This window comes from Halyomorpha halys, unplaced genomic scaffold (genome assembly GCF_000696795.3).
Source record: "Halyomorpha halys isolate HHAL.00 unplaced genomic scaffold, Hhal_1.1 Scaffold1345.1, whole genome shotgun sequence".
NCBI lineage: Eukaryota > Metazoa > Arthropoda > Insecta > Hemiptera > Pentatomidae > Halyomorpha > Halyomorpha halys.
In genome coordinates this window covers 164477-176969 of record NW_027113999.1, presented here as the reverse complement: position 1 = coordinate 176969, position 12493 = coordinate 164477, and the positions used below count along the sequence as shown (strand labels likewise).

The 12493-nt window shown below is 26.3% G+C and overlaps 1 protein-coding gene and 1 long non-coding RNA gene across 2 annotated transcripts in view; one reads left to right on the top strand and one right to left on the bottom strand.

Annotated features, from left to right (window-relative positions):
- The window catches only part of LOC106689370 (uncharacterized), a 33460-nt gene extending 32562 nt beyond the window's left edge, over positions 1 to 898 (top strand). Inside the window, exon 6 of the long non-coding RNA XR_010844473.1 lies at positions 613 to 898. This is a non-coding gene — a long non-coding RNA (uncharacterized lncRNA). The remainder of the gene's footprint in view (positions 1 to 612) is intronic.
- The window catches only part of Mical (Molecule interacting with CasL), a 56031-nt gene that overhangs the window by 27605 nt on the left and 15933 nt on the right, over positions 1 to 12493 (bottom strand). Inside the window, exons 16-22 of the mRNA XM_014434307.2 lie at positions 10070 to 10211; positions 9485 to 9618; positions 9182 to 9394; positions 6509 to 6665; positions 5083 to 5255; positions 1203 to 1333; positions 630 to 757 (exon numbers count right to left, since the gene is read on the bottom strand). Of these exons, the coding sequence (XP_014289793.1) occupies positions 630 to 757; positions 1203 to 1333; positions 5083 to 5255; positions 6509 to 6665; positions 9182 to 9394; positions 9485 to 9618; positions 10070 to 10211 (1078 nt within the window). The remainder of the gene's footprint in view (positions 1 to 629; positions 758 to 1202; positions 1334 to 5082; positions 5256 to 6508; positions 6666 to 9181; positions 9395 to 9484; positions 9619 to 10069; positions 10212 to 12493) is intronic.

Below are 12493 nucleotides of genomic sequence, written 5' to 3'. Positions count from 1 at the left end.
ATATTTTAACAATAGCCCTAACTCTCTTCTTGGAACCAGAGGATAAAAACACACTGAATTTTTCCTTATTATGTTTTTATTTATTTTGCTTGAAATAAATAGGTATAGCTTCATCTCTATATATTTTAGAGGAATCTCACGCACTAATTTGTGGTTTTTCTTTCATTTACTACCAAGAAGAGGGTTAAACCAGTGATTGAAACCGGCAGTTATTAACATGTGGAAAAGTATCAAATTGATACTTTAAGTTCTTAAACATTTTTTTATCATTAGACTGATATAAACAAATATGAAAGTTATTGTTTTTCAAAAATTGATATGATTTATTGATCATGTAAAAAAAATTATTTTGTGTTGATTTTTTGAACTTATATTTCATTTCTCTCACCTACTTAAAAGCAACATTCATTCTACTTGAAATATGGCTAAACTAAAAAGTGGTTATAAAATTACTTGCTTTTATATGAAATTCAAATTATTTTATTTTTTCACCAGGCCTAAGGAACACCATGGACCATCCAATTTAATAAATGTAGCAATCCTAGTGTTACTGTTACCACATCTCTTAATTAATATAATAATTATTATTTTCAATCGCTATTTCTAATATAGTGTACAATTAGAGTAACCTTCAGAGTTGGAATAATGTGAAGAGGCATAGCGCCTAGTCCAGTCTTGAGCTAGTCGTAATGTTTCTTCTGGATCGAGACCTCCATCTTCAGCTTCAGCATACCCTTCACTTGAGCTTGAACTTGAACTGAAAGTAAAATTAACAATTACAAAGGAGCCTTATATTATAATCTTACTTAGTCATTTATGAATTATGATATAACTTATATAATTACAGTAAAATAATATATTTTAATTGATCAATCAAAAAAATATCTAAGAAAAACAAGACTCTTGAATCTCCTTCCTTAATTAATTTCCCGATATCCAGGGGCAGACCTAAACTCTGAGTGGGGAAAAGAGCATTCAATAATTGCTTCAGTTATGTTAAAAATTCCTTGTAGGACTATTTGTAAAAAGAAATGTATATATAGCACTTTCTCATCAATTGCTGGACAACCAAAAGTCACAGAAGTAATAATATAACCATATATATTATAATGATTTATAACTCAATTATTTTTATGAAGCAATCAACTACAACACAAATATATTAACATTTGAATAATCAATTTAACCATAAATTAACTTGCCTATCTTGGGATGCTTCAGTATCAGTTGCTGAAGGTAAGAAATTTCTATCAGACCATTCATCTTCTTCGACTTCAACACAATCAGATAAGTTTTCAAACTCTGCTCGTTCGGGGGTTCCAACATCAACAGTCTGAAACATTTATTTATGTATTGAAATATACTGTTACAATTCCAATGATACATGAAAAGAGACAAATCAGCCCGTCACTACGCTAGAAAAACCCATATTACATAGGGAAGTAAAAGTAAACGATTCCTTAATTATTGCAAAAATAATAAATATATGTAAAAATAAGCAGGTAAAAAAATTTAAACTATTCTACACTCACTAGATTTCTGATATTATTAGCTTTAATGGTTTCTCAGATTTGTATATTAAGATTTATTAACAAATCTGGGTTTAAAAATCCAATTTAATAATACAGAATTTAAAATCAATTTAGAATCTGAATTTTTAAAAAGTAAACAATTTTTAAATTAAATCAAAACAAAACAAAGAAACTAATTCAATTTAATTATCTTATCATTGGAATTATCAGTCCATACCCAGCTAAGACTAAGATGTAGGTGAGAAGATTTTTTAAGGTATGACTTAGAAAATGTAGGCTTAGAAAGGATTCAGTTGAGGAAGGTATGTATGTATGTGAATTGTTAGTAGAAACAGTATCAAACCTTCAGGATTTATTAATATTGCTCATTTTTTTTTCAATATAATTTTAAAGTTACCTAATGTTTACTCTTCACACTGACACACAGTGTAGGTATCCAATAGAGTTATCATCAAATTTTAAACTTAATATCATCCAATGAGCTGTTAAATGTAAAAGAAGTGTAAGTCAAAATGAAAATTTGAAATATTTAAAACTCTTCTTGTTATTCTTTCAAGTGTTGAAGATTAAAAAACATCACTTCTTTCATTCAAAGCCCTAATGTAGTTATTTTTATAAGAGGACACATAAAAGCAATAATTTAATCCCTAATGGTGTAATTACAATTTTACAAGTTAAATAAAAATACCTTTTGAACCAAAACTACTTTTTATTTAACCTATTTTGTTTTATTTAAAAGGGTAATATTAGTAAAGCCTTTTCAATTATAACAATTAATCCAGCTGTTTTTAGGTGATAAATTTTTAAGTGACATCAAAATTTAATATTCAGATAATTCATCTTAATTTTAAACAGCCCTGAATATGTAAAAATTAAATTTCAGATTAATATTCAGGTTTTTACTTGTGACCAATGGCACATCAAATGACTGACATAAATTAGACATAGAGATGACTATCACATGAATGCCAGTCATATCCACAGAGATACTCACAAAATTTAAAGGATTTAAGTAAACTATAGAATTTCATTGTGTTAAAAAAACATATAAAAATAAGTTTTCTGATACGTTTAAACACAATGATGTGGAAGTGATTGCCCTAGAAAATGTTAATTTCAAAGCATGTAGAAGCAACCATAGGTTAATACTCAAGCCATTTGTAGTAAATATGTACATATCTAATCAATTAATAATAAGCTATGAATGAATAAATAAATATGAATTCTAATAAGTGAATTTCAAGTCCTAGAGTATTTTGACAACAAAACCAAACTAATCAACCTAAGTACATTCACAATTTAGTTTTTTTTAAATGGCTCAGGAACCATTTAATATGAAGAGACATAGGTAAAAACGATTTAACTTATATTAAATTAGCAATTTTAACTGCTGTTGCTAATTAAAAATGTAGAACCTCTCATGAAATAGAAAAAGGTTATTTTTTTTTTTTAAGTGGTGAATTAATATTTTATAACAATAGAGAGCAATGGGAATGATCTGGTTTTATAGATTTAAAAATGTATTTTGAAAATCAAGTAAAAGGCAAATGAAATATTATTTGTTTCAGTCCTATTCTTTCCAGTTCTTAAAGATTTTGCTTTTTATTTGTTCGGAAACATTTTAGTTGTATTAAATTTGAATATTTTGTTAAATATAACCAAATTATGCAATGCTTTATTAATTATTCTGAAAGTAGTTCACCACTATTATAATGCCCCCTTTATTTTATTTAATTATTAGCTATAATTTATATTAATATTTTACCATTATAAAGCATAACAGAATATTATTTGTTTCATTATTAAATATTATACTGTTATTACTAACCTCAAAAAAATAAATAAGAAACCAGTAAAACAAAAAATATTGATTTTCCTTATATATAATTTTTAAGTTGTCAATTTAATTTCCATTGATTAGTACAATAATACAGCTTTAGAAAGTTAAAAATTGTATGGGACTAAAGTCCTTTATCTCTTAACAAAAAGAAAATTTGATAAAAACAACTGAAATGAATACAATAAATATTATCACTGAATAATAGCAAATAAATAATTTGTAACATTAGTTATAAATTATTAATTACTTCAAGTTTATGATTTAAGCCTAAACCATATTAAAAGGAAAATAAAAGTTTTATGTGGCAATAAAGCAAGATAAGAAACTGGAGGCATGTTAACAAACCACTTCATTGCAAGTTGTCAATGAAAGGCCCTCCTTTGAAAAGAAGCAATATTTAATTAAACTGAGATAAGGTTATCCCTATAGTTCAGACAGGTCTATCTAAAGCTCATTACAATATAAATGAACACTGAAACAGAAGGAAATGGAATCCCAATCGGTAAATTGCAGGTTGAGTTTGACAACAATTAATCCTACAGGTTATTAATTAAAGAAAAATATTAAAATCAAAGGATGCATATAACTTTCTGTTATTTATTACTCCATTGAAAGCCTTTATCAAAATTTAGGTACGTTTTTAATTAAATTTATTTCATTATCCTCTTCAGTTATTTCTTATCAAAGCGCAATTAAACCACTTCTTAATGAAAGTGAGATCCACATCAACTGTACATGGTGACCATTTTGGTATCATAATGAAAATTCCATTACCTAACTAACTAAAGCCCAACAGTATTCTAATAAGTGAAAGCAAAATCAAGCAGTTAATTAGTAAGAATTTTAAAATTTGTTGGAAAGCACTAAATAGAATATTTAAAATGGAGCACCGAAAATAATTTTTGGACATTATTAAATATTCTTTTTAAGAGATTGAAAACAGTAGGTTACTAAGACTTAACACCTTATCTAGGTATCTTATTCTATGAATTTTAGCAAGATCTACTTACTGTAAAGTAATGAATTTGGTCTGATTCTGAGATGAGTTATTATGGTATTACTCATTGAATACTCAGTAAAAACTAGTTCCCTTACACCTAATTTAATTCCATGCAATACAAATTGTTTAAAAATAAATAAATAAAACAAAAAAGAATTGAATTAATTTTTTTTTTTTTTTTTTTAAAGTGATCTTTTAAAATAGTATTATAATGATAAAATTATAAAATCAAAATGACCAACAAGACTTCTGTGTAGAACCTATACTACTTATAATAAACAAGCAGTGTATGAAAATCTTGAACTTGTATTTTACGTTCTGCCATAGGTCTTATTAACAGTGAAAAAATTATAGTTATCACGGTACCATGATTGCAATGATATAAAACACAAAAGTATCAATAAAAATCTTATAATCTAAGAACATATAAGCTATAATAGTATTGAATATAAGTAACACTAATAGAATTTTTAACTAAAAAATTAAATCTTTAATACTTTTTCAAATTTTAAATATCAAAAACTAAGATTAAAAATGTAATAATGTATTCAATTGCCTTAAGATTACAAAAATTAAGAGAAAAATAAATTAATTAAATATATATTTAAATTTTTAAAATATGAACACAAGTAGGGCTAAAAAAAATACATTTTATTAGATTGTTTAGAGGAACTCAAATACAAAAATGATGCTTTAAATTTCATTTATACCTCAACAGGTATCAATTCTGACTCCAGTGATTTTTCTGTTTTAGTGGGCGTTTTGAGTATTTCAATTTTCGTATCATCCTTCATCCGCCTTCCTATCGAACCTTGCAAGCCAAAATGTTGGACACAATAAAATTTTGAGCCATATTTTCCTTCACGGTCAAATGCATAATTTCCTGAAAATAAATTGTATAATACAAAATCAAGTGAAGCAGCGATTGTGAACAATCAAGTAAATATATCAAACAAAACCAAACTATAAATCTATAAAAACTAATAGTAATATAGATTCATCTTAATAAATAAAATATTAGGAAAAAATAATTTAAAAATTTATCATTACCTGTCAAGATTACTTAAGAATGAGGGACCAGAATAAATATGTTTAAAAGAATAAATTAACAATATAATTATAATTAGTAATAATTTTTTTAAAAAATAGTGCTTACATTTATAATTGACTTCAACATTATATTTAATGGTAAAGTTAATTTTAAAAACATTTTAAAATACGCTTCTAAAATTTATCAAGATCATATTTTAAACAGAGATCTGTTTTCTCTTGTTCAAGTAAACATAAGGGATATATGAATGGGTTCCGCATAACTGTATTTAAGATTAGTTTAAGAAATGGAATCAAGAAATGTATTGTTCCCTACAAAGGTTCTGATGGATGAAACCTTTTCTGCTACCGTTGAGGGACATTTTTTTCTACTGAGAGTTCTCTTATAAATAAAGTAATCAAAGTTATTTGATTTCAGATTGAAACTTTTTAGTAAGGATGTTCTAGTTTTCATAACTTTGTACAGAATAAAAAAATAATAATGTTATCAATGAAGTTCCTAATGATAAACAAATACCACATTTCACCATTCAATTTTGATACTCAACTATATATTTTTATTTAAATACTGATCAATACAATTTAATTTAATAACAAACAATGATTCGCTGATATGTATTTAATATACCAAATTTTTACATAAACACAAGTTTAAGCTGTATAAAATAAAATTAAAATAAAAATATTGGTTTTTATTTTTCTAATCGACCGCATACTGCTACTAATTTATGTATATAATATTTATATTGTATACAAAAACATGAAACTGTTTGATCCAGAGTTATTTTTTATTGCATAAATTTGATATGCAACGATTAATGGCTATAATGTTCTCAGTTGTACATCTCTTGATAATACATATTATTTATTGAACAAAGCATCAATATGATGATGATGAATTTATTTAACCTTTATTTTGTCTCAACCGAAAATTTGAGTTTTGACAGTAATATGGTCTGACACTTTTTCTGACAATATATAAATATATTTTTCCAATTATTTTGTATCATCAATAAGACAAATACACCGATCAATTTAAGGTTCTCTTAAGATTTACTAATAAATAATATATAAAATATTTCATACCCAGCCTGAGAGACGTTGAACAGTACTGACACCTGAAGCAGCCTCTGTGAAAAAACCTTCCCTCAGCGCTTAGCCTCTCCATCAAGTAGACCCTCTTATTGCAGAAATGGCACATCTCACTTCCACCAGAGCCTCCAACTACTGCTGGCTTGCCAGTCTAAAAGAAACAATGTTTCTCTCATTAGGAGAACAGATAAAGGATTTAATCTTCCATTTGACTTTCATGAAAGGAATCAACCCACCGTGACATCTAATGGATCTTACCTGTGTTTATCATGTCTATCTAGATAGGATGGTACACATAACTATCGTTTGGAAAAATGTATCTAGTTAACATACTAATAATTTCTTACAACAGATCTAATTCATATATTCTAAACCAAACTAAAAATAAATTTAACATATGTTACCTAAATACTTCAGGGAAAACTTTTTAAAAACTTCATTAAAATAAAGTACGACTTTAAAAACTAACGTTTTGTATTAATACTCTGTATTAAGAGTCTACTTTTCTTATAAAACAATAAAACTACATTAACTAATACTGGTTAATTCTTTAAATCTCACATATTCATATATAATTTATTTTGTGTATTTCATAATAAATGTTTTTCTTAATTAAAAAGGGATATGTAGTTATATAATAATCAATGCTATACGGAGACTGATAAAGATTAATTTTTTTGAGCTTTTTTTCATTTTATTTATGTCTATAGGAAAAATTGAAACTAGAAATCAGCACCCCCAAAAATATAAATAACCGAATTTTCAGAACATTTCTAACACTTGCTAGGTAAAAGTACCATATGGCTGGACTAATAAGTCGTCTCAATAAAGTTTTAAATTTTGTTCAAAGAGGTAAGACCTTCTTTAGCAATGTTGTAGGTAGATCAAAAGCTGAAATATCACACGATTTTGTCCGTTCTCATAGTATAAATAAATTATATCGGAGAAACAGGATGTTTTACTTAAAGTCAAAAAAACAAATATTCAGTTGTATTAATAAATAGATATTTTTACACGGCAAAAGTGACTGAAGAGCACTACCCTGTAAGCACCGTTAGCTCATGAGCTGACATGCGAAAAATTGGCAAATTAATATTAAACTTCATAATATTAAGAATATACTACGGCTAAAAAATGTACATCAGTACTTAGGCTAAAAAAAATTGTGAAGTATGAATTTTAAAAATATAAATTAACCAGTTAATATCGAAAGGGTTTTAGAAATAAATTACAATGAACAGGAGTAACAAAACAATCAATGATTGAAACTTCAATGAAATAAATATGAAGATCATAAAATTGATTAATAAGAAGAAATCATACAATCTTAAAACACATTTACAATTTAAATTATATTGATTATATCCTCTGTTACATTTGATTGTTAAGATGGATAATGAGATATTGGCCATGTTAAACTACAAATTTAGTTCCAAATTTGTTTAACTAAATTTTTCTTGTCAAAATTAGAAGGTGTATTAAATCAGAAAGAGATATAAATTATCATGCTCTAATGTTCTATATAAGCCTAATTAATTTCAAACCATAATTCAGACAAATTAAATCAATCTGTTTTAAATCATTGTAATAAATAATAATAAATAAATAATTAAATGATGGCGAGTTAATAAAACTAATGATAAATAATTGAATGAAAACTTACAAATCCAGAATAATTATTTTATAAAAGTATAACTTTTAACACTAAAAACTTCCAATTAGATGGCAATCCACATGTTCTGATTCAGTATGAACAATGATATTACCACAGTAGACATGACTCATAAATTAAACAAATATTAGGTCACCTGATATTTAAATGTTAAATCAATTAATTTTTTTTTTTTTTATTAAGGTATTCATTTTTCAACTAGGATGACTTCTGATAAATTATCCCTAATATTTTTATATATTTATTTATAATTGAGCTATTATTGTTTCTCTAGTTAATATTTCCTTAACATGGGAGTATGAAACATATAAGTATTTATTATGTAATCTGTTACTTCAAGTAAGTCATTAATAAAGTATTTAGTTTTGTTGATTATTTGTGTTGAATAGACTTTCTTGATAATATAATATTATTATCAATTATACATTAAATGTATTAGAAAGAAGAAGGATAGATATCTACTACGAGAATTCTCACATAGGTAAACAAGTAAATCAATTCAATTCAATACTTCAAGGATCATGACAAGAATACATATCATGATTTTTTTTTAATGTATAACAGGGGTATTCATGATCTTTAGTTTAACATGTTAAAGCTTGTTAAATGGAAAAACTCATGTTAAATGGAGAAATATTTCCTACTTTTAGCGTGTTAAACCGATATAACATATAACATGGTTGAAAGTCTGTTACTCTCAACTCGACTCTCAGCCCTGTTACATGTTACATTGTTTTAACTTGGTAAAATAAAGAAATATCTCTCCATTTAACACGCTTTAACATGTTAAACTAAAGATCATGAATTATTGTAGACATTTTGAATTATGAGAAACTCCTATTTGAAAATGTTCAGTAAACAATATAATATTTTGCATTTTTTTTTTTAAATTAAAGTGTATTACATTATTTAATTGAATACAGAATAACAAAATATCATAATAACATTATCAAAAAAATAAAATCTAAATAAACTTTAAAAAATCTAAATTATACCTGCATTATCTGAGGTTCTGGCTGTTTATTGATAGTAGCTAAATGGGCAGCCATTGCTGATACTTTGTTAGAACCTCTTGGCCCTTGTTCCAATTTTATACCATCTTTAATTCTTCGCTCTAAAGATTTCATTTTATCATCTATTTTAGAATACTTTTCACTGAGGCCTGCATCATTGCTTTTGGCCCTAAGTTTTTTCTCAACCAAACTAAACTGTTGATAGCAAAAGAAAAAAAAAAGTTAAATAAAATTACAACTTCTATAATATTCAAGAGTTAATTATTTTCTAAGATAAATGGATACCTTGTCTTCAAATTGTTGTTTGCTCCATTTAGGCACTTTCTCAGATTTTGGTGCTGTTAAACCTCTTCCCATTCTGTTTTCTTCCATTTTTTTTTCAATCTGCTTAACATTCCAGTCAGATTTTTCAATTTTTCCTATAAAAAATTGCACCATAAATAAAATAAATAGAAAAAATGTCCAGCAATCATTTTTACAATAATACCCATTTTTCCTCCAAATTTAGGCCTAATCGAACAAGCTGTTTTCAAAATTGAGCTGTATCAAGGAAAATATATTAGCTCCTGTGTAAGTGAAAGTAGTGGATAGTATTTGATAAAATGGACCATCTAGATATTAACCCACACACCCTAAAAATTTCATAATTTAATTTAATTATAGAACCTTGGATAACTGAATTTGACCAGAGACCCACAAACAGATAGACAAGGAAACAACTTTATTCCTTGATATCTAAAACGCATTGTTTGGATGAAAATTTTTGATTTTGAGGACAAAAAGTTTTTTCATTCCTGGCATGGATATAATGATTATTTTTGCTAATAAGGAAGTTCTGATATTCTGAAAAAAAAAAGAAAATTGATTTACCAATTGCTCTCAGCAAATCTTTTGGTTTCTTGTCGCTGTGGGTTCCTCTTAATTTAGCTTCCAAATCCTTAACTCTTCCAGTAAAATCTTCATCAGTTGCTCCAGCCTTTCTTAATTGATCTAAAGGTCTGTTTTCTCGGTCCTAAAATTTTGATTAGTTTCTTAATGGTTTTAAAATACAAGCACTGGTATATGGATAAATACACTCAGACTTAAGTTTTTTATGTAATGATCTTTTTTTTTATTTTAAGATTACAAGTTGTAACATCAAAATATTTCCTATTTTAGTTTTCAACTTATTTCTTTCAAGATAGTAATTGTACATTGATCACTAAGAAGTAATACCTCCTCACTGCCAAAAAGAGAGATGTCATGGTTTGAAATCATTAATATAATAAATAGTGAGGTCTTGTGTTGGTATCTGATGAGAAATCATCTCTTCTCGTGATGACTATTATTGTCCCTAATATAAAAGTACAATAACATAAAAAAAAGTTTGTAAAAAAAAAACTCTAGAAACTGGTAAAATTGTTGTGTATTGACATGTCTCCTTAGAGTCACAAACAATTACACAAAAACTTTATATTTTAAAACAGTTCTTATAGGAATGTAACGCAACTGTTTTGCCGATATGAGGTAATACTTTTTTAGCAATCAATATATAATTAAAATGTTTACTTTTTATAAACCACTATAAACTAAATATGCTAATAAAATAATTCACATTTGTTGATCAATAGGAATACATTGAACACATACAGTAAAGTCTCTCTAATCTGACAGCTACGGGGCCTAAATACATAGTATTTATTCATATAAAATTAATAACATAATAAGATGAATATAAAGAACTTGACACGTGAATAACTACTCAAAATATGACACATAAATTTCAGCTTTATAACCATTCATTGTTGTTTGTTTTAAAGCATGACTTATTAAAATGTCCTGAATATCTTTGAGAATTAAAATTTTGTCAAAGTCAATTCCTCTCTGCTCAGCCCACTGTAACATGTTCCACCTGTGTGCAGGACTAGTGGAGGTTTCAGATTAGATCGAGTCCATACTGTAGTTATTTACGCTTTGACAAATGCTTGCATGCTGACAGAACAATAAATAATCAGCCATTTAAATATACAATTAATGTAGTCAAATAGGACATTATCAATAATGGTTAGAAAAATTTATATAAATTTTAATAAAACAAAATAAAGAAAACGAGACTATCACAATAAATTAATAGCACCAAAAAAAATTTTATATACATCTATAACATCAATATATATAACTTTTAAACCAGTTTAGAAACTTGATTTTTGTATACACAAAATTTTTTGTTTTATTGTTCTAATATTATCATAATACATTCGATGGATACATTTTTTCAGTTGAATAAAGAAGAAAATAGTCATATGGAGCAATAATAAGTTGAATTAGGAACTTAAACTTGTGTTTTTGGTGATAAGTGCATGAAAAATCAATAAATTGAGAAATAGTGCCTTATAATAAAGAAAAATTTATGAATTGTTTTTTCACTTTACTAGTTTTTTTTTTTAAATTCATTAATTCAGGTTAACGTCTCAAAACACAAAATTTATCCACTGTAATTATAATTTAATTATCACCATCACTGTAAAAATTACTATAAATGTTTTATTTAAGCATAAATGGCCTTAATGGTTGAAATGATTAAATGCTGCCAAGTTTTTAATAAATTAAAGCCACAGTAACATGTTTGAATTAGAGTTACTAGAGCTAAAAATGCAGTTTAAAACATAATCACTGTTTTATTCTCCATATTTTTCCAGTTAGAAAATTTTGGTGTAAATAAGATGAAGTAATTATAGCAAATAAAAACTCTACCGCTGAAAGATTTGATTTTATAATATTAAGCTTAGTAAAAAAAAATATTGAAACTTTATAAACATGATAGTCAATAAGACAGCGCTCATTCCAAATTCCAAAAAACTCTCTTCATGATTCCTGGTAACCATAAATCATATTCCTTCACATATAACACAGTTTATATTTCTTCTCTATCATCACAAAGGCCGATATATATGGGCATACGAAATCTACTTTGCTACAAAATGGGGAATAGTAATATTGAGTTCCAAGGATCATTCTGATGTGACCTGAGACTTTAGAGCTAAATCTAAAAACAATTGGCTCAGTAGCTTCAGCAAAAAGCCACAGTAGGATTTTTCTTGTTGAATTTGTGGATATGTGATATCTTGAAACATAAAACCTCAAATTTCGAGGCGAGGAGGGTAAATATTTTTTTTTTCTTAATTATGAAGGTACATTATTGAAGGTAATAAATTGAAAATATATATATATATGCACATATATAAAACATTATTTCATTAGTGAATAAAAACAGCATTATTACAAGTTTAGGATGTTTAATATGTGGAATTTCTC